Consider the following 21,948-nt stretch of genomic DNA (forward strand, 5'->3'; position numbering starts at 1 on the left):
ATTTCCCTCGCCCACTCCAGCGCAGATGTGAGTGGATTGGCAGGATTGATCCGTATTGATCCGAATGGCGTGAGGAGCTGTAGAGAACATTTAACATTCAGTGAGAGCAGCGGAGTTGTGAGGGGCTAAACACTTTTACTGCATAGGTGTGTGCTTGAGACTGGGTGGGTTGTATGTGTGGCTGAGGTATGCTGCAGTCCTGCGCCAGGTGTGCATCTGGATTAACTGTTCAGGCCCGTGACCTGACTTTCCTCCCACGATGCGATGCAGTCTGGGAACGCAGCCAGGTCGGATTCTCTGCGGTGTGTTTGCTTACCTTGCCTGTTCTCCTGTGCTAGGGTGATCATGCTGCCATCCTCTGCCAAGCCTTTCTCCAGGTTTTCTAGTATCTGTGCAGGCAGGGAATTTAAATCAGAGCCTGCATTTTAAATAGCACAAGCATGTTAACAAATAAAATGAGTTCTCAGATTATATTTAGGCTTTTTTTCTGTGTTTTTTTTTTTTTTAATCAATGTTTCTGCAAGTCTCAACAAATTAAAACAAAATACTTTTTAACACCATCACTGTTTAAATTTTATTCTCAGCAATAATCATAATTTCAATTTTCATCTTCCAAAAGTTAAATAATTAAAATAAACATCTATCTTTTCTGTCCAAATCCTACTCTGTCAGAACATTTATGGAGCCAGATTTAGGACCTAGCTTCTTTAAGGCACAATTATATTTTATTATTATTTTCAAAATCCAGTGTTAAATAGTATTTAATGCTCATTAATATAATACTAACTTGAAACTTCCTTATTAAAATATTGAGTCTGCTATCGTTAAACACAATCTTTGAGAAAATGTCGTAATCTTAAAATCTTTAAGATAATCAAATTTTCATTTTAGATTTTCCAACAGCTTAGAGGCTTATTTAATCACTCTGAAATGCTATACAACTATGCTAATTTATACATGTTTGAATGAATGTCAATAAGCAAAATAGCAACTTGAAATCCATAAATGATTGTGTCAGATACTTTTTTTTTTTTTGCAGAAATTAATCTTTTTTGCTTTTGCAAGAAGAAGGAAAAAAAAAGTTTTTATGTACATGATGTTTCTTATTTCTGTACTTGTTCAGACCTATAACTTATTTTTCAAGACAAAGCGTGCATTCCAGATTAATTTAAAAATATCAACATTTTAGGGAAGTTTAGTGACTTCAAAAATTGTTAGGAGACTAAAAACGTCATCTTGAGGCTGTGAGCGTGTGTGCGTGTGTGTGTGTGTGCGCCCACTAACAGCAAGGCAGACAGTTTTGAGGTTGTGCAGGCGGTCCAGAGCCTCCTGGGGTTTGGACAGGTACTGGGGAAGCTCGGCGTGCAGCAGCCGCATGGAGAAAGGCACCATTGAGCCTGGATGAAAAACAACACACACAAAAAAAAGGGTGGAGACGGGTGGAGGGAAGACAGGAACGAGAGGGAAAAAATGTGCAAGGAAGAAGGGACAATATGGAACGGGGTGGGTTGGGAACGAAGCAGGAGAGTGAAGACAGAAAGATGAGAATATAAAGCCATCCACCCACACACAGACTGTACACAGCCCTGGAGGCAGGAACCTACAGATGGCACCGAGCTACGTATGGCTGCTTATTAAAGCCTCTCATCTCTCCATCTCTGTGTGCCGCACAGCTCCATCACTCATCTCCCTGCCTCATCCCTCTGCCTGCCTCTACATCATTCACACTCTTACACACACACACACACACACACACACACACACACACACACACACACACACCCCTGAGCAAAAGCCTGTGTTCAGGTGAGTCCCCAGGCTTTGATCAGGGTCTCTTTGATACCGTCATCTGATCTGAAACTCTGCGAGCTACTCCATCTTTGGCTGCTGCTTCTGCCAGTGTGTATCTCAATTTCTATCTATATTCTCTATCCGCTGGTGTTCGCCATCTAAAAATGGAGGGCATGATACACTCTTGTTTTCCCCCATAACACATACAGTCTGCGATTCTGTCCTGCTTTACACAGTTTTATCTTCTGAAGTGATTCATTACTCAGCCTTTTTGGGCTTTAGTAGTTGGAATCAGATTAAAATTTCATTTTTACTTCGCGGCCAGAACTTTTGTTAGTTAGAATTTGGTGGTTTTTGAAGGTTTCTTTGGCTGTATGGATAGTTATTTCATTAAAATAAAAGGATCAAGGCACGCTTCTTTTGTGAATGAACAGCTGCTGTAACTGGAACACGTCTTAACTCTGTAGTCCTCATAACACCAGGGGTCCTGTCTTTTCAACACTTACGAGCAGCTCACAGTGGTTGTTGCTTATTATGTGCTTGCCGGTTCTTTGCACCACTAAAGAAACAGGTTGGCAGACTCTCCCATCAACCTTCCTTACTGAAACCACATTACTGCGGTGGAAAAAGTTCTAGTTTTAGTCTCAGTCACACAGCTTTCTATGGAGCCAAGATACTCAGTGTCAGAAACATTTTTGTTGCGATTCTGTACAATAGCAATAGAGTCTGATTCTGGTGGTTAGGTTGACAGAAAGGCAACAGGTTACAAACTTTTCTATAAAAAAATAATTTTGGTCCTTTAGATTCTTCAGGATTTTGTACTGATGGAGTCTTCTCATTCTAGGCTGAGAAAAGAACATGAAAAATTTCATGCCAACCAACCAAACAATTCCCCATCTAATTTATGATTTGTTCCTAACTTTCTATGGTACTAAACGGTGGTTGTTTTTCCTAACCAAAGAAAAATATTGGCGGACCACTGTATCCTGCTTTAAGATTAGCAGCTTTGCTTTTATCAATGTTGATTTTTTTTTCTGTAGTTAGTGAGCACTGGCATGTGTAAACCAAAATATGTTTATTTCTACCAACAACAATGTTTGACTGCTACTATAAAAAATGCATAAAAGTTCCTGCAAACAGTTCTGTACCGATTACTGACAGTAAACAAAGACATTTGTATGCTGAGGCATCAACATAATGTCATCTTGCAGTGTAGAAATGTGATTCCTATGCTAAAAATGACCTCATTATATTGACTGAGGGTAATCACGGATCGTTTTCACGTGTAAACCGCCTTGTAACTGATGATTAATAAATATAGTAGTAAGTACTGTAGTCCAATTGTCATTGCTGGATGGTCTAAAATTTGATTCAGTTTCTTCCAATTTTTTTTTTTTTTACATGCGTTAAAGATGTGAGAGAGGAACCAGAAGATTTTGTCCAAAGCATGTGAAAGGCAGAAAGACAGCAGGAAAGCAATAGAACGATGATGTGAAGTTTTGGATAATATTTGTTTTAGTGCCACCTCGCAGTGTCATCATCAGTTAAAATTCTGTTCATTCAATTTCTGAGTGTTAACAAAAACACAACACCAAGGCAAAAAAAAAAAAAGCTTCTTTTTAGGAACTTTAGCAGGGCAACGGTAATTTTGTCTCAGCTTGCTGGTTTTAACATATCTGAAAAAAGCAAAAAACAAACATTGTACACAAAATCCATTTGGGTGAGTCAAAATGAATGGTAAAGATGATCTATTTCAAAGAACTAAGATTTTTTTTATTTGTGATAAAAGCATAAGGGCTTTGAGTAAACCAAGGGCACAGAACTTTGAGGAGTAAAGAATGTCTGAGTATGTTGGGAACAACATGAAACTGCTACTGCGAATGTTACACATTAGGCTTTTGCTAGTTTATTTAAGAGTGATTGTTGATCACATCAGTCAGTCATCTTAGTCAGTATTTGACTGACTAAGGCCTTTTCTCTGCCTACGTCTCCCAAAATGCAATGTGGTTCTGGATCAGAGTTTAGTGAAATTCTACATTCTATTGGACATATTTTCTATTAATATTGATCACAAGTCTGTTGCAACAGATATTGTTATTGTTTCATTGCCCACCCCTACCTAAGCGCTTCCACTGAAAGAGTGAAGTTACCACTGTCTCCAAGTTTTCACTTTATAAAAAAAAAAAAAACAAACATCGACTTTTTTTTTTTTTTTTTTATTTGAGTGCTTGGTCGATCTCAATCCTTTAGAAGAGAGATACATGGGGCAGTCATGTCTCAAGGCATACACAGAAAGTGATCGCGGGTAATAGATATTCGATGCAAGAGCCGGAGTAAAGACATGTTCGAATTCTGATGCCAGGCAACAACTCACGCCAGTTTGTCTCTGAACACCTAGTAGGGCATAAAGCGTTTAATATTGAGCAATGGAAAGTCAATCGGCGCTCTCTTTAGAAGGCTGTGCAGTGCATCTTCAAATGTTGTGTATGTGCAGCTGTGTCTCTGCTGCTGCCTTCACTGTGGTAGCCCGAGGGGCGAAGCAGATCCAAAGTAATGGGAATACATTAGAGGGCAATTCATGCAGAGGAAAAAAGAGGAAAAACAAAACCAAAGAACTGCTGGAGACAAGTAGAGCTGTTGGAGCTTCTCAATGATACAGTCTAATATCAAGCTTGTGGCAGAACTTTTCTTTGAATATTTAATAGGACAGTGGTGGTGTGCTTGCGTTTCCAAAGAACTTGGTTAAAATGCAGAATCTTGTTTGAGAGCATGCTTTCAGTTTTTCAGAGCTCTTATTAAAAATACTATTAAACTTCAAGTTCTCTGTAAGCAATTTTCATTGAAAGGTTTTTGGACGAATAAAATAGAAAAGTAATTTTGAAAAAAATAAATTAAATAAATAAATAAATCACGGTTGTTCGGCTGAGGAGTACCTAACTTTGAGCGTCTGACCTGTGTGGTCAAAACCAAAAGTGCTTTCAACGTAGAATGTTAATGCCAGAAAATAATGTGGTGAATATGCTCGTACCTCTCCTCCCAGGGTAAACAGCTGGATAGTACTCATAGTACAGATCTGGTTGGTCGAGGTTGCCAAAGGGTTCAATCTCCAGTTCAGCATTTTGGAAAAGGTTCAACTTGGTGAGAAGAGACAGCCGCACAAACCAGAGCTGGAAACACACACATGAAACAAACTCGTTTATCAAACGAATGTGATTTAATAGATAAAATAACTCTTTTCTTCAAATCTAAAGCAATGCTTTTATCTTTTCAGTTGAGGTCAATCAATATACACTTCATTCTGAGCAGTGCCACTTAAACATTATCTGGAATAAAATGCAATTCAACATTTGCAGATGTACATCAGAAGAAGAAATGGAACATTAACAGTACTAATGCTAATTACTAAATGAGTTTTATTTGCAGCTAAAGACTAATTCGATTGCAGCAACCTAGAAGACTTTTCCTATCATTTCTGCTACCAACAGAAACTGCGATCGATGGGTACAAACAGAGGAATGGATGAATGAGGAGAAGTCACTACCTGCAGTGAGTCAGTGGTGTGAGAGGTTGGCTGGCCGGCCTTTCCGTATCCCTGACCATGAGCTGTCAACAACCGTCCCGTCAGATCCACGGCAGCCCGCCAGTTCTTAGTGCTCTGCGGGGGAGAAGAGTCGCAACATGTCAGGGGACGGCGCCACACTGATTGACTGACTCTGTTATGAATCATGCATTTTGTCTGAAGCAACATCTCTGCTTTCCTCCAATGACAGCTCTGTAGATCAATAATTCTGCATTGCAAACTGATCTTTTTTTCAGGCTCTTTCCCTCATTCACACATGCATTTGCAAAGTTCTAGAAATATGAATCCAGAACGGAAAACCAAACTTCAATCCTTGTTTCTACTGCTTATTTGTTATGGAAAAACAGACCAGCAGGAGCTCCAGAGCTTTTAGATGTTGAAATATTAGACAAATAGAGGAAAACATCTCCTATGGAAGGAGTGGCAATACACTAGAGATGGGAAACAAACTGGAATTTTAGCTTAGAGTCATCCTGCAGTGTTTTAGCTAAAGCTAATTATACACCTGACAGTTGGAGGTTTATTACAATGTGTGGGTTTGTGTCTGTATGAATAAAGAAAATCATGTTGATCGTATTAAAGAAAGAGCACAAACAGCATGCTGAATCCTACTTGAATCTAAAACAAGAAAAAAAGTGGAGCTCAATTCTTAGTTTTTTTTGTTTTTTGTCTTGAAAATGGATTCGGCTTAATGTTTTACCGCTTTGGTCTAGTCAATAGTCAAAAATATATTTATCATATGGTGGTTTTAAGAAAAGGTGTCTAAATCAAATATTCAGAAATAAAAAAGGAAACACTGAAGGAAGGAAACAAGAGGGATAAACATTTACTGGATAGCCAACTTTTTTTTAAAAGTGCTCTTTTTATCCCCCCACACTTGTCTTAATATTTTTGTTTCTCAAAAAATATTACTATAACTTTATGAACTTGGAGTTCTGATCTATTTATATTCTCATATAAGTTTATTTGGTGATGTCATTCCAGCTAAAAACTGTGTCTAGGTAATGTAAGGTTAAAATTAATTATAAAGCTTAAAATATCCTAAATTGTATCCTGTGATGAAGATGGTAATCATGTACCATCTTCCCACTTCCTCTCCCTAATTTTATTTACGCTTCTTTATCCAGTCATTTCCAAAGATAACCCAAAGTACCTGGGTTACTTTTAGACACTTGGTCTGAATTTTTAATTTCATTATTTCACACCAAGAATGACTAAATAAGGCAAACTGAAAAATTAACATCAAAATAATATTCAAAGTTCTATGTATTTTTTGTGGAACAGATGCACCAAGCTATAGAGGAGCGCAACAGTATTCATCCCCATATAAATTTCTTGTTTTTATTTTTTATTTTTTTGCATCAAGAGCAGATCATCACAATAACCAGTTGTGCTGATAGGAATAGACTTATTTCTGAAACTTACGGGGATTCGCTGATGTTTGAGGAAGTACTTGTGTAGCTATATGCTAACGTCAATGATAATATATCACTACATCTAAGCCTGAAATATAGAAAACACAGCAAATTAAACAACGGCCGCGTTTTCATGTATGCTGATGTACAAGCCATACGAGAGCACTAAAACCCAGAGAAGGAGTGAATATGCATACAAACACACACAGACCCAGATATTAGCAGCATCTGCTTCCACAGGAGGTGGTACAATAGAGAGAAGGGGAAAGAGGAGGCGGAGGTGTGAGAGTCACCCCACCCCATCAGCACACATGACAAGGTCGGCTTGCCGATTGGGTCCTAAGTGCCGCGCCATTCATCACAGCCAGAGAGCTAATTAAGGAGACAGTGAAAGAGAGGGGGTAACTTTCTTTCTAGTCATCTTTATCGCAAAACTCATCAGCGTTCTCTTTGTCCCTCTCTGTTGTAGATGCTCTCTTCCCGCTTCATCCTTTCTTTTTCCATGCTTCTCCCACATTTGTTTTCCCTCCATCTTCCCACTTCCTCTCCCTTTCATCGCGGTCTAATTTTTCCCTCCCTCATCCTCCTGCTGTCATTGCCTCGTGCTTTGCTCTTTCCTCGTCCCGCCCTCCTCCGCTCAGTTCTCCTGCCCTGCGCCAGTAGCTGCACTGCCTCTGAATCTTCATTAGGGGGGGAAATGAAGCTGAAAACGAGAAGGCAGCGTGGATGGCCAAAAGCAGCTGCACTCACTCACACACAAGCACATCCTGCTACAGTACACCGCTGCCCTGCCACAGGGCATAAAACCAAGACAGGTGTGCAAGCGTTTGTCTTTAAGTGTCTTCGTGAGGCTGGGATTTAGGCTGATTGTTGTGCGATAGCTGCATTCGTCAACATACACACCCAGACGCACAGTGGAGACGGGACAGAAAGGGATAACGTGGTTCAGAGGCGCATGAACGGGATGTGGGTGAAAGAAATCTGGCCGACATTAAAAGAGGAACAATAAAGGCTTTAAAGCTGGCTACAAGAGGGGGGGTGGGGGGAAGCAAGCAAAACTATCAAAACTAAAACAGGATCTCAGAGTCTAGAGACAGTGGCCAGCGGAACAGACAGCAAAATGTGGAGGAGACAGTTTATGCAAAGCGGATAGTCAAAAAAAAAAAAAAAAAAAAGAAAAAAGGGCCAAAACCTCAATAAATGAACTTCAGCTCAGTCCTTATGCAACGATGCAGCATCACAGCCTTGCATAACTCAGTGCTCTGATATTATCTTACACCACCCTGTAATTTTAGGTCTTGAACCAAACCAAACATTAGAGCTGAAAAAGGAGGTGGTGATTTGAGAAGCGAGCTAACGGCCTGCATTGTTCGAGTGGCAAGGTGACAGGGTCAGGACTCCGCTGAAGATGTAATGTGAGCGCCCTTCGAGTGAGATAATAACAGACATCTGAGGCTCGCTGTGATTTAAATTTGAGCAGACCGAGGTCTGACCTCACTGATGAAAAGAAACTATACGAACAATCACAGGCGGGACTGAATCCAGATGCTAATCTAACATTTAGAACATAAAGGGTCTTTGCTCCTGCTGCCAGTGCTCATTGCAATGTCAGATATAACATGTTTTATCTTTTCAATTTCTCAAGGCCAATTTGGTCGGCTAGCCTTATTCTACCTGCCTGACATAGTCCGCTTTATCTTTCAGGTCAAACTCAGCCAGAGAGCAGGGTTTAAGCCACACTGACTTTCTCTATTAGAACACAATTTGTCTTTATTGATTATAGAAAATTGTCCAATCTGAAAAATCATTTGTGCAACACTACAAATAAATTAAAAGAACAAATCTAGAGTTATGAAGAAAAAAAAATATATAGAGAACTTTTATTTCCTGATTGTGCATCTTTTTGTTTTTGCTGCAGACTAAAGGATGAATGAGGTCCATTAGTCTGTGAATCTTCTGCTGCAGGCCTTATGAGGAGCAGTTCTAAGCTGCAGTATTTTCTTTTTATTTCCAATTTAATCTTTGTTTAGCCAACTGAAGAAAAATAAACCATAGTGTCTTTACAAACAGTAGCATATATTTCAGAAACATTTAAGACATCCCCCACTGCTCTCATGCAATCTGAATAAGTCAGGCAGGCCAATATATTACAAATATATTGACAACATGAGTATGGGAAACATTCATATTGCAAAACTCTGTTAGGAGTGCAATAACTGTTGCCTGAAACCTTCCAAGTATTATGAACATATATTTTACATGCTAATGTAATGCTTAGCCAGTTACAGTTTCATGGCAACCGATGCTCACCCTGGAGACAGACGAGATTACCCAAAACGCTAAAGGTCAAAACTTGAAGGATGCAAAGATGAGAAAGAGTGAAAAGGAGAATAAAAGGCACATATCGTATCAGATATCATCACAATGTTTACCAATACTGTCGCTATCACAGGATTTTCTGATGCTGTGCAGCGCTATGAATATGAGTGGGGAAAAAATATGAGCTACTGTCCAGGTGAATTTGTACATTTTTAAATGAATCCAGCAACAGCTTTAAATGACCTTACAAACTGAGCAAAATGCAGTTTGTAAGGTAATTTAAACAAAATTCCTTCAGGTAATAATCATCAACAAAATATTATTAGCAGCAATAAAGTTGCAGCTGTCAACAGGCAACACAAACAAGCTGGAAGTCAGGTAAGGTTAAATGCAAAAATGCAATGATGAGCAGCAAACAAGAATTAGAAGCACATTGTGTTAGTCCATGTTTATGCATGGGGTATTTATAGCACACCCTGTAACTAGAGAGTGGCAGATGACTGATGACATCATACACAGAAAGACTGCATTGAACACCAGAAGAGTGAATGAAGGTGGACAAAAAAATATCACAAAAACTGCCTTTAGTGTCAAAAAGATGGTTCAAACATTTTTATTATGTAAAAAGAACAGACAACCATCTGTAGAGGTATAGAAGTTCTGATAATCAGTAATTTTGTCTCAGAAATGTAACCAATATTATTCATATGTATAGAAAATAATGTTGGGCCAAGGATTGAGCCCTAAGGAACACCCCTACAAGGGTAAATAATACAGCAATAGAAAATGATCCAGCTTCAGCTGAACAAATCCTGAATGTGATATCCTTCCATTCACAACACTGTCAGATGTCAGGCAAAAAGATGTAAACAAAACTCCAACAGTGTCCCAAGCAGAAATATAGACTGATACAAAGTGTTCTGCCATCTGAATAGAGTAGCATAGCATATAAAAATACCATCCTGACAGATGTTAAACTTCTAGGTTTTGATCCTTATAGGCGAAATATACATTGTAATACTTATGGTGCACTGGTAATATACATTTACCTTTGAAGTGAAAATCTCAAAAAACCCTGTAGGATAGTTTAAGGAATCTCAGAAGCAGACATGACCGCCTGTTGACTAAATTTCATTTGGCAAAAAAAAAAAAAAAAAAAAAAAAAAAAAAGAAAAATTTCCTTGTCCCATCACTTCCCTCTTTATTTTGACCTTTGTGAATCAAAGGCTTGAATAATTTCAATTAACACAAAATCAGCGGTGGAATAAAAAAAATCTAAGCAATAGACTGATGGTGATTAATAATTTCGCACAGCTTAAATGACTTAGCAATAATTCATAATCAGCTCCACCCCAAAAGAAATAAGGAGGCATTACCATGGTGATTTATTGCGAGTCTTATCAAATAAGAAGCTCAATATGTGTGTTGGGATTCTCTTTGTCATGTCTCAGACAGTGCAGGAAAGTGACATTTTTCATCTTGTTTTAATGGCTGGTATATGTTTGCATTAGCTTAAAACACTACAAAGATGAAGGACATGAGGAAAGGCTATTAAGGAATTGAAAAGTAGCATAGCTACTTAAAATATCTTGCAGAGTAAATGCTTTCAGTATGTTTAAAGCTACATAAAAAAGCCAATTAGTAATTAACAAGTCTGACTAAAAATGGTTCACCCAAACTCTGACACACACCCATGCAAACGTGTGCAATAAAAATGTGCACAGATAATGTCCTCCTTCACTCCCTCAGACACACAAACACACATAATTAGTTTCTTTGCCAGTTAAAAGGGGTGATGCTTCTTAATTGTGTTGAAGATCGGAAGTTCAGTGTGTCTATCCTTTGGTGAGTTTGAAAAAAAAAAAAAACCCTCTGCATAACAAAGCCTGATGAACAAACGAACGCCCACTTGCTCTCTCTCACAAGACCAGGGGCCTCCAGGCGAATCAAACTTAAAAGGGCTTCCTCACACCAGCCCCAGTTAACACAGGGAGCTCCAGTGCTACTTCAATTAAGCTTCTGCATTTTGGATTACACTGAGGCTGTAGGAAAATATAGTAATATCCTAAAAGTGTATGCCAGTCATTGGCTAGCTCCACTTTGATGCCTCTGTTGTTGGCCTGCGGACACTTGAACCAGGGGACAGATATTGCCCCCCAGCTGAGGGATGGCTACTGTGCTGATATGCAGTTCACAAAGCAGTCGTTTTGTCTCCCACCGGCAATCACTCTGACTCTTCAAACAGTATCACAGAGAGATGGTGAGACACAAGGCAACATAAAACACCACGTTAATTCACTGTACTTGCACATAGCTTGCAAGAAAACTCCCAATAATACTCCCCAAGTTGGCTCAACACTGCTTCATGTTGTGAGGTTCCTCTGGGTAACATCAGCCACTGATTGAGTTGTGGGCAACTGGATAGTGCCTGATGGCTTGCTTGTCAACAGTAACGGCATTTCTTATTCCCCTCAGAGAGTGCTACGGAGGACAGCTTTCAGAGCTGTGTGCGCACCCTGATCTGCAATCAACGGCTCCCGAAGTAGGCAAGTCTTTATCCGTAGCGCACACAACACACAGAGGTGAAGATGCTAGTTGACATGGAAACTAAAACTGAAAATCTACTGAGAGAAAGTTATTAATAACTGTTGAACTTTTTTTTTTTTTTACATTATTATCACATTAAGGCTTCAGACTTCAATGAATTTCAAAGTATTCTACATAATCAACCAAAACACAGTCATTTACTCTCCACTGAAAAATCACCAATAAAACCCTGAAAAAGCATACATAAATTAAACAAGCTACTGTTCATGAACCCATTGGAGTACATGCAAGCCTTGGTCTCTTTGTGAAGATAACTATGTATTTTTTTTTTTTTTTTTTTTTTTTACCTTTGCAAATGAACTCAATCCAATCTGGCAAAGCTTGAGTTGTTATAAAAAGCAGAATGTGCAGGAATTTCATTATTTAAATGTACACTTAATAATTTAAAAAATATGTCAAATAAAATCCACATAAATGAATGAGGTATGTTTGTAACATAAAAAAATATAGAAAATGTTCAGGAGGTAGCATTGGTTTTCTATGAAGTGCTTCATTAGAAAGTCCATGAACCTACTTTAAGTCTCCTTCAAAATGAGCAAAAAAAAATTATAATTTATACTAGAATTCCCTGAATTTGATGATTTCTGTCAACATTTTGTAACATGTAATTTTAAGTTGTGCACAAAGCCTACTTGATAAAACGATCTAAATATTATATGGTATAAACCATAAGAATGTTAAGAATGCTGTACAACTTGAAACAAAATCTAATCATTAAATTAGAGTTGTTGGTTTGATTACCTAAAAAGAAAGGGCACTTCCACAAATTACAGCTACTGTACATAAAAAAAACATGTGATTTGTGGTGGTATGATGCAAACGCATCATAGCAATAAATAACTATCATCGTTCTTTATTCTAGTAAAACGGGCCATTTATCACCATATTGAAATCAATGTGAGGAAGATGTTAAAATCCAGCGGCAGGCCAACTTAAAATTTGGCAACATATGATTGAGGCTGCAGACTTCTCCGTCAGTCATTTCAACCAATGTACTATTGTGCAGTAGTCTGTGCCAGGGGGACTAAATGTGAAGCACTGGCTGTAGGTCTCATACACCGGCATACTGGCAGTGACATACCGCCATAAAGTGTCATATTCTACTTCAACATTTTCTAAACCATTTCTGTCAGTGTCACTCCTGAGATGTCAGAAGGCACTGTGTTGGTAAGCAACAGGGTGAAGGCTACCTGCACTTTGCAACAAGGATCATATGGCCACAGCCACTGTACACAGAGCAAGGTGAGAACAGCTTCTGCTAAGGTTTAAACATGCCCTTCAGCGCAACAAAAGCTGACAGTGCGTTTCTCAGACCCCAGTCTGTGAGAGTAACTAGTGGTGGAAATGACAGCTATGTAGAAAGGTTATGATAATGACAAGTAAAGGTTAGGGCAATGATATCAAAGTGCAATGCAGCAGCTGGGTCGTTGGAGTCATTATGAGGAGGCTGTCTGAACGAGCCGAGGTGGGTCTCTCTCTCTTTCTCTCGCTCTCTCCTTGCACACGAAATGACACACACAAACATACACGCTGGCCTCCGGCCCAGACGGCGTCAAACTGTGGGAGGAAGGAGAGGTTAGATTCTCTGGCGGGCAGCAAAGAGGAAAGAAGGAGAGAGACAAAGACGTAGGAGAAAGAGGGGATGAGAAAGAGAGGAGGTGGGTGATTGCTAATGAAGGGGACAGATGAGGCCAGCCCTGGGTGGTGCTGAGCCAGAGACAAGCTCACTGCTGACCACGCCACAGTCGGGACAAGAGAGGAGACTGAGGTCACTGGAAGACAAAGAGAGAAGGCTAGAGAAGCAGTCCCGAACTGTGCATAGATTATCCAGTGTCATCAACAGCTACAGATCCTTTAAGGACCAAATAAACATGCACTTAAGAGTTCTTTTTTTAAATCACTTGCTGGTCAGACAGTTGGATAATTTTGCTTATATAAGCTTTGTTTAATGATTTCTTATAAACATTGAACAATTGAATGCATATTCACAGTTCTTCTAATATCTGAATTAAGGACTAAATGTATAACAGGGTTCCAACATAAATGCTTCATGTAAAAGTTTTTAGGTTTCCTGATTCAGTTTTTTAAACCTCACTACAGACTATATATATATATATGTATATATATATATATATATATTTCTACAGTGGGCAAAGTGTGCAATTGGATGCAAGATGGAAGGAAGGAATGAAACAAAGAAAGACGCTAGAAAGCTAGGAAGAAATGGAGACAGCACAAAGGAAAGAAAGAAGAGAAGAAGGAAGGTTAATAAAGGCAGAGAAGAAGTACGGGCACAATAAATGAAGAAAAAAAAATTAAAGGATGGAAAAGTGGAGAAGAAAAAAGAAACAAAGACAAGAGAAAGAAAAAAGAACAAAGGAGAGAGAGAGGAAATGACAGTAAAAGAAAAAAAGGAAAAGATTGAAAAGAAGAAGTACAAAAAGGGGTTGTAGGACACAAGGAAGGTCAGAGGGAAATAGGTAGGGCACAAGGTTAGATGTATGGAAGGAGATCGGGAAATACAAAAAGAAGGAATGAAAGATAGAAATACATATATTTGCTTCCTTTTAATAAGGAAGCAAAGACAAACAGGCAAACAGAACAATAGCAAGAAGGCATAGATGGAACGGAGGTAGAACACACGAAAAAATGTTAGGAAAGAAGAACACTAGGAATGGAGGTGGGATAAATGGAAGGAAGGACACAAGGAAATAAGGAAGGAAACAAGGAAGGACAGAAAAACAGCAGAAGGCTGTACAACGAAGGAAGGAAAAAGCAGAGAAAGGAAGAACTGAAAAAAACTGAAAGAAATAAAGGGTGAGAACTGACTGGAGGACAGAGAGGGTTTATGACCCAAAGGAGGAGAGTAGGATATAAGAAAGAAGGACATGAGAAAGTAAAAGGGAGGAAGTAAACAAGAATGGAAGAAGGGTCACAAAGAAAAGCAAGCAAGTAAGTAAGAAATAAATTCTTTAAAACATCTCCAGAGTTAAACAGTAGTGATAGTTTTAAGCTTTTCTTTTTAGTCCGAAGGCAGTTATTTTCCTTTAAGCAGGTGCATCAAAGACATCTCATCAGATCTGTAAAGTAGTGGTGAAGTTTTTTTCCAGTGTAAATTTTATCTGCAAGGAAACTGATTGTGTCTATGAAATCAAACCTCTAGATGTATCCAAAGAAGAGAAAACTGACTATTCTTTACAGTTTTTTTATATATATATTTGGCTGTTTTTAGGACATCTTTGTGTGTGCTATAAACGTGTGAGTGCATATATGAATAAAGGGAGCACTGATGGTGCCATGGGGTGCAGTCTCTCCAAGTCTCTGCAGCATGACTCATTCTGCCAGCTCATAGCGGGGCTCTGCAACAAACGCACATGAACGCAGCCCTATTAAAGGAGCACTAATGTCACCCGAGCAAAATGCCATAAACTAAGGAGGATCACGGCTGACAGCAAACATCAGATAATGTATAATGTCATGAAGTAAATACAGGTCAGACACAGGAATGAATGTGGCTGTCCAATCAGACATCTGAAGAGCAGGTAGAAGGTACAAGAAGGGGCTGTCCCATGTTTCCGCACCATATGATTGATTGGATGTCTTGACCCATAATCTGCTTTTAACGGCCAGCAGCATTCTGACATGTTCATTTCCCTGTCTGCGTATGAGTAATGGTGTGTGTGGGTGCATGTTCTGCTTGCTTGTGCACGTCCTCTCATATTCTCGTTTTTAACCTTCCCTCCCAGCTCTTTGAGATACATCACCTTCGGCAGCTTTGATCTACGAGCTTGTTTGATCTCAGAAGTTTAGAAATTTCATAATTTATTAGTAAGTAAATCAGTAGAATTCAAAAAGAGAAGGCAGGAAACGGAGAAGAAGCTGTCGGATCCATACATCAGTGAAAGTGATCTTGATTAGAGGATCGACAACAAAACTATGTATATGTGTTTTATACAGACCCTTTTCCTGTGCATTTCAAAAAATATATGTCAGTTAAAGCTATGGGTGCATGATCATGTTACAAAATGAGGGAGAGAAGCAGGAGAGATGGAGAAGATAAATAATTGCACACAACCACGTTAATCAAAGGCTTTCAAGTTACATTCAACAGTCAGAGTGGAAAGTATGCACAACTCTGGGGTGAAAAAAGGTAGAAAAAAAGGCAAAAAAAAAAAAAGAGCCCTGGAAGACCAGCACTCCGTGGTGTTTCTAAATTTTTTTAATTTGGGCAAAATGGATAAATTTTGGCTACATGCCACAGTCAGCTTGTTACAGATTCAAGACCAATCAATATATAGAGAGAGACAAGAAAACATTTAAGCCAATTAGAGGCAGATCAGGCAATAAGCCCAAAAAGGAAACATCTGTGAGGAACACAGTCTAATCAGTGACAATCAACAAAAGCACACTCTTTGAGGTTCAACAGTTTACAATTTAAAAACAGTAAACTATTGCTAACCTGACAATTCAGCAACAAAAAAAAAAATATATGCAAACACATATTTCATAGAGAGCCTTGAATTCGTTGTAGCTTAGTCAGCAATAATTTCAAAACAGTGAAAGATCTCTGAGCAATTCACTCCCATAATATCATCTGGACTGGAGGCTCTTACTCCTCTGGAGCTCCTCACCACCTACCATACGATTGATGTCTTAGCATAATCCTAATGCCACAAAAATGACTTATTAAAAACAATATCAATTTTAAGCAACGTCAAATACCTGGACTTTATTTTTATTCTACTTTCATCAGCCATAGAAACTGGTCAAACAACCAGTTTGACTCATAATTAATTTAATAACTTTCAAACTTTAAACTTTCAAAGTTTCAAGCTCATTTTCTCAGTTTTATTTCTGAGGTTTTTACTAATAATAAAAATTCTACTGAAAACATAGAATTCCCTTGTTTTTAGAAAACACAATTGTCTCCAGAATACTGCTTTTTTTTTATTAATGTGGTCGAGCTTAGTGGGTAATAACCCTGCCACAAAGTAATGCCGAATCAAATTAGTAGCCTAAAACAACATGATTTATCTTTGATGCTTAAAGGCAAAGTTAAGATTAAAACTGTGAAAGAAACGTTTCAAACTAGGAGTCAATTATTAGCTAATAGCTAATACCATGCCGTTGTTCAACACCAACGGATTCAATGTGAAAAACAAGTAGTATCAAGTAGTTGAGATGTTTTTTATAAACAATTAAAAAACACTACTTTTTTAATTTGTGTAAGCTGCAAAGTATCATTAAATCATACATTAGATGTTAAACCTGACAAAACAAGTTGTGACAACTTGAAGTGTCTTGCAAAAGTACTCATGTTTCTTTCAACGTGACTTTGTCACGTTGACAACCACAAACTTTAATGTATTACATTTGGATTTCATGTGATAGGTTATTTCCAAGTGGTGCATAACTGTTAAGCCGAAAGAGAATGATGCAATTTGTATTCAGAACCTTTAGGATGACAGCCCAGCATAAAATGCAACTCAACCTATTACCTTCAGAAATACTAAATAAAGTCCACCTGCATGTCTTTTAAAGGCCCCAGAGTTTCAAGCAGTCCCCTGCTACATTGACATTTTGCTAATGATATATCTTACAGTTCCAACAGCTGCCCTAGTTTTTTTAAAACCGCAAACTTTCATGAGTTTCTTTTAGGATAAAGTAGCATCAAAGTGTCCAATAAGCCCTACATATATATTGTCGGGAACAACCTTTGTTTATGCTTAAGGCCAGGTGAAGCCCTCCTCCATCTCTATACATCTCACTCACACACACCACTACTTTCTTTCTCCTTCTTTGCCATCTCTGCTGTAGGGCTGCATTACCTTACCGGCTCCCCAGTTCTCCCCTTTCGCTCAGCCGGTGCTCCAGGGAGCCACCCACACCAATCAGCAGACGGCATATGATCCTCTCACACATACACTCAAACACATGCACTCACCTACACCATACAGTGCAGTGGAAGGGAAACTGAAAGTACCAGCTTGTGTGTGTTTATATATACACCGAGTCCAGAAGGCCCTTGAAATATGCACAGCAGTCCCATGCATAATACATGGGCACAGCAGGAGAAAAGAACTTGTGAGCCGAGTGGATCTCTGCCTCTCCATCTCCTCGCTCCACCCCTCCCTTCCCACTCTATAACACTGTCTGCTGAAGCTGCTGTGCATATGTCTTAAATAACAACTGTCTCTCAGGGTCATGTGTGGGTCATGAATTGTGATGGAGGGAACGCATCAAGGCTGGGGTGGCGGTGGGAAAATGGATAGACGGCAGCAGGAAAAAGGAATGAGGTGAGACTGCACGGTCACACAGAAAGTCACGCATTTTTATGCTCAGCAGATGAAGAACTATAATCTGAACTGAAAGGAGGTGAATGATTCACTGTTTTCAGTCAGCTGAGACCAAACCTGGTGGCAGTTTCAGCAGGATCACTGACGTTTACAGGCTGAGTGTCCAAAGGTCAGACAGTCTATAGATGCCACAGAATGCCAAGCTGTGGTAACTTACTGCAGCTTTGTCATTTACCTCCAGAAAGTGAAGTGCAGCTCCATGACAGCTCCTGTGCTTGAGTAATGATGTTTAGCACCGGGGCGCATGGAACAAAACTTTTCCAAGTCCAATCTAGGTTTGTCTCTTTGGCTAACAGATTATGTGATGGATGAGGTGGGCAGCTCATTACGTCATTAAAATTCAAGGTGCCCTTCAAATACAAAAGAGATCCTATAGAATATCCTGCATTCTGAAACATAAATGTTTTGGAGGATAATAAGATTGTAATTGTCTGTTAAAAATAATTAGACTTCAGCCTCGAAATTAGATCTGAATAAAATGCTAAATATTTTTATTTTCCAGACCATCAGGTGTACCTACAGAATAGAGAGTTGATAAAATTTTAACATTTTTTTTATTTTTATATGATCAACCAACACAAGGCAGTTCATTATCCTGAAATGGGTAGAAAAGAATATTGACTTAAGCTGGCTTAAGTCAAGACAGTTTTGCGAAACAGAATGAGACCAGATTAAACGGGAGCATCTGTGAACGTCATTTTTTCAGTCTTGCCACTGAATCTCAATTTGGGTCAGGACTTTGACAGCGCCATTTCACCATATTTATATACTTTGAGCTAAACCATTCCGTCTTGTTCTAGCTGTACTTTGAGAAGAAGTTGCTCTGCTTCCGTCTAAAGTATTTAGTGCCACCCAACGTCCAATCAACTCTGACACAATTGTCTATCCTGACTGACAAAAAGCATCCCCACAGCATGATGCTGCCACCACCATTCTGCATTATGGCAAAAGTGTGTTCAGAGTTATATGGAGTTTAGTTTAGTTAACCAGGGCACCTTCTTCCTTGTGTTTGTCCCTTATGTGACTTGTGATAAAACAAGATTTTTTTTTCCCCAACAGCACCATTTTATCTTGTGAAACTCTTTGCAGACATCTTAAAAATGAGAAGATTTTTGACAGAAGATTTTGTCTTTCCACTTCACTATTATACACTGCTTTGTGTTGTTTTATCACAAGGCACTGTATTTAAATTATTTCAAGTCTACTTTTTCACTTGAAACCTTTTTACAATGTTCAGCTTTTTTAGAAGTGACGCTTCACAGATTGTTCATAAACAAAAAGATGGTAAACCACTTACAATGAGCTGCTTGAGGCCGATGAAGGACTGCTCCACAGAGTTGGCGGTGAGGACCTGACGCCTCATGGCAGCCTGCTCTCCCAAGAAACGAAGCATGAGGTCTTTCACGGCATCTCCCTGCATCAAAAAAACAAACAAACAAAAAAAAACAATACTGATTACAGTTAACCCACAATGTCTTATTTTTACTGTTACATTATGTCCACAAAACCCCGAGCATTAATATCTTAGCTACTAAAAATATCAACTGTGGACATTGAAAGCATCTAGAGTCCATCCAACTGTTTGCAAAAAAAATACCATGGTTCTATTACTTGATCAGGTTTTTGACTTTACAATGCATGAATCAATCAACCAGTTATTCAAATAATTGTCTTATTTGTATTTCCAATGCATTAAAAGCTACCAGCAGTAGAATGTTTAGCTACTTTGGTTCAATACATGGATGTAATCTGTCCTTTTCTAGGTGTCAGCAGGTAAAATAAGGATCAGAACCAAAATTAATGAAACTTGTGTAATAAAAGGTCTTAGAAAACATTAAACAATTACATAACATTATATGCAGGAGTGCTGTAATTTGTGAAAATACCTGAAAAATAAATAAATGAACCATGCTTTAAGTTCATTGTTAAGAAAAAGGTTTGTTTACATGTACAAAATCATTGTAGGAAAGGGGGCAAAAATGGTACTTGGTGAAGGTAAAAAAATAGCGTGTGAACTGCTGAAGGGTGAGTACATCCTTAGATCTTAAGAAAGAGACAACAAACATTTCACAGTTCTACTGCAGAAAATCCCAAAATAATGAGGTTAGTAGCTCTAATGTGAAGAAAGTTGATCAAAGAGTATGAATGCTTAATTTTAACGAATGCTAATTTCATTAAATATGAGACTGTTGATAATAATAATAATAATAATAATAATAATAATGACTGATCCTTTACTAATTTTTGCAGTAATCAATGTGAAAACAGTTGCTGAATCTATAGATAAAAAGTCACTCTGATTTAATGTGTACAATTATTGAAAACAAGTTTGAAATGGCTTTACCTGCAGGTTGTCAAATTTCAGCCCAGGCATTGTGAGTTTGTTGCTCTCTACATATGCAGTGCTGTACTGCTGGGTGGCAACAGATATCAAGACTTTCCTCGTCTCCTCACAAGGCAGCCAGGCATCATGTCGCCTGTCCACCTCACTCAAGCTCAGCGCAATCGCAAACGGGTCATCGCTCCCTGAGAACACAGCTTGGAGCTGGTTGAAGGGCTGTGCCTGTGTGGCTGAAATGGGGGCCGGGGCCGGACTCGGAGCTGGGAGATTCTGGGGTGGAAGCGGTTGGGAGTTGCTGTTCGGTTCAGTGGGAGCAGGGCCAAACACTGGGCTCGGCGTGGGAGATGCAGAGTCTAAAAGCGCTCCTGGGGTGGAGATGGAAGAGGCTGAAGAGAGCTGGCGCTCAGGGGTAAGAGGCATGGGTGGCGGGCCAGCCCCAGGAGAAAGGTCAGCGTTGGGGTTAGAGACAGAAATAAAGGATGATGGAACAGTAAAAGAATCAAAGAAGTCAGAGGCTGGATTGGCTTGTCCGTTGTCAGCAAAGAACTTACTGAGGCTAGGACTGGGCTGACAAACTAGGGGAGCAGTTAGTTTACTGGGGGTCACAGCTTCATCACTTCCACCCGCACTTCCCATGGTAAAGCTAGGGGACTTGATCAGGGTAGGCTGGAAGCCGTCGGGCACCAACGACTTCGGCAGGGTGCTCTGGCTGAATATGGTGCACACTGGCACAGGTTCATCTTTAGGACTAATCCCTCTTACTGGAACATCATCAGAATTAGCAGCTGGACTCAAAGTATCGCCTTGGGGTGAGACAGAAGCTGGGACTCGCTGTTGTGCGGCCTCCCCCTCTTTTGTTTCCTCTTCGGAGCATTCCTGTTCCAGCTGGCCCACTGAAACTTCAATCTCTGTCATGTTCTGTCCAATTTCACTGTCCTCCTCTATGTTTCCAGGGGTTGCATTCTCCGGCTCCCCACCATCCAGATAGGAGTCGATAGGAGCCAAGTCGTCCTCCTCACTGTTGTTAGGCGAGTCGGAAATCATGACGCTCTCCATCATCTGATCATTTAGTCTGTCCATCAAGCTCTCAGTGGGTGTGGCGCTGCTGTCTCCCTGGGGTGTGACAAAGTCTGTGCCGCCCAGATCGATGCTGTCTTCTTGGGGAAGGATGCTATCTTCGGAGGGAATCTGACTGGTGGCTTCTGCAGCGGGCTCTGAAACTGCAGCTTCATCATCAACCGTGATGCCCAAAGACACGGGTCGCTGGGCATGAGCTTCCACTTTGTCCATCTTAATGCTCCTGAAGAAACGCAAACTTATTACAATTTTAAAGTTAGCTTGTCCATCACAACATCTATGTTAAAATACGGTTTTATTCAGTTTATTAAAGAATACAAAAAATAGTTTTAATTCTGCACAGTTTAAGAACCACATAACCAGTTTGAAATCCTGATCCAATTGATTCTAAAGGCATGAGAATAATAGTAAGAAACTAGAAAATTCCGCAGGAATTTTAAGGGGCATGCCAAAGTGTGCCCG

At 39.4% G+C, this 21,948-nt stretch overlaps 1 protein-coding gene across 1 annotated transcript in view; it reads right to left on the reverse strand.

Annotated features, from left to right (window-relative positions):
* The window catches only part of trappc12 (trafficking protein particle complex subunit 12), a 34,283-nt gene that overhangs the window by 5,830 nt on the left and 6,505 nt on the right, over positions 1-21,948 (reverse strand). The window contains exons 2-7 of the mRNA XM_015015592.1: positions 20,413-21,709; positions 19,366-19,482; positions 5,333-5,446; positions 4,820-4,958; positions 1,285-1,397; positions 317-389 (exon numbers count right to left, since the gene is read on the reverse strand). Of these exons, the coding sequence (XP_014871078.1) occupies positions 317-389; positions 1,285-1,397; positions 4,820-4,958; positions 5,333-5,446; positions 19,366-19,482; positions 20,413-21,699 (1,843 nt within the window). The 5' untranslated portion in view covers positions 21,700-21,709. The remainder of the gene's footprint in view (positions 1-316; positions 390-1,284; positions 1,398-4,819; positions 4,959-5,332; positions 5,447-19,365; positions 19,483-20,412; positions 21,710-21,948) is intronic.

The sequence above is a fragment of the Poecilia latipinna genome, unplaced genomic scaffold (assembly GCF_001443285.1).
Source record: "Poecilia latipinna isolate Pla-1442-1.1 unplaced genomic scaffold, P_latipinna-1.0 Scaffold1932, whole genome shotgun sequence".
Taxonomy (NCBI): Eukaryota; Metazoa; Chordata; class Actinopteri; order Cyprinodontiformes; family Poeciliidae; genus Poecilia; species Poecilia latipinna.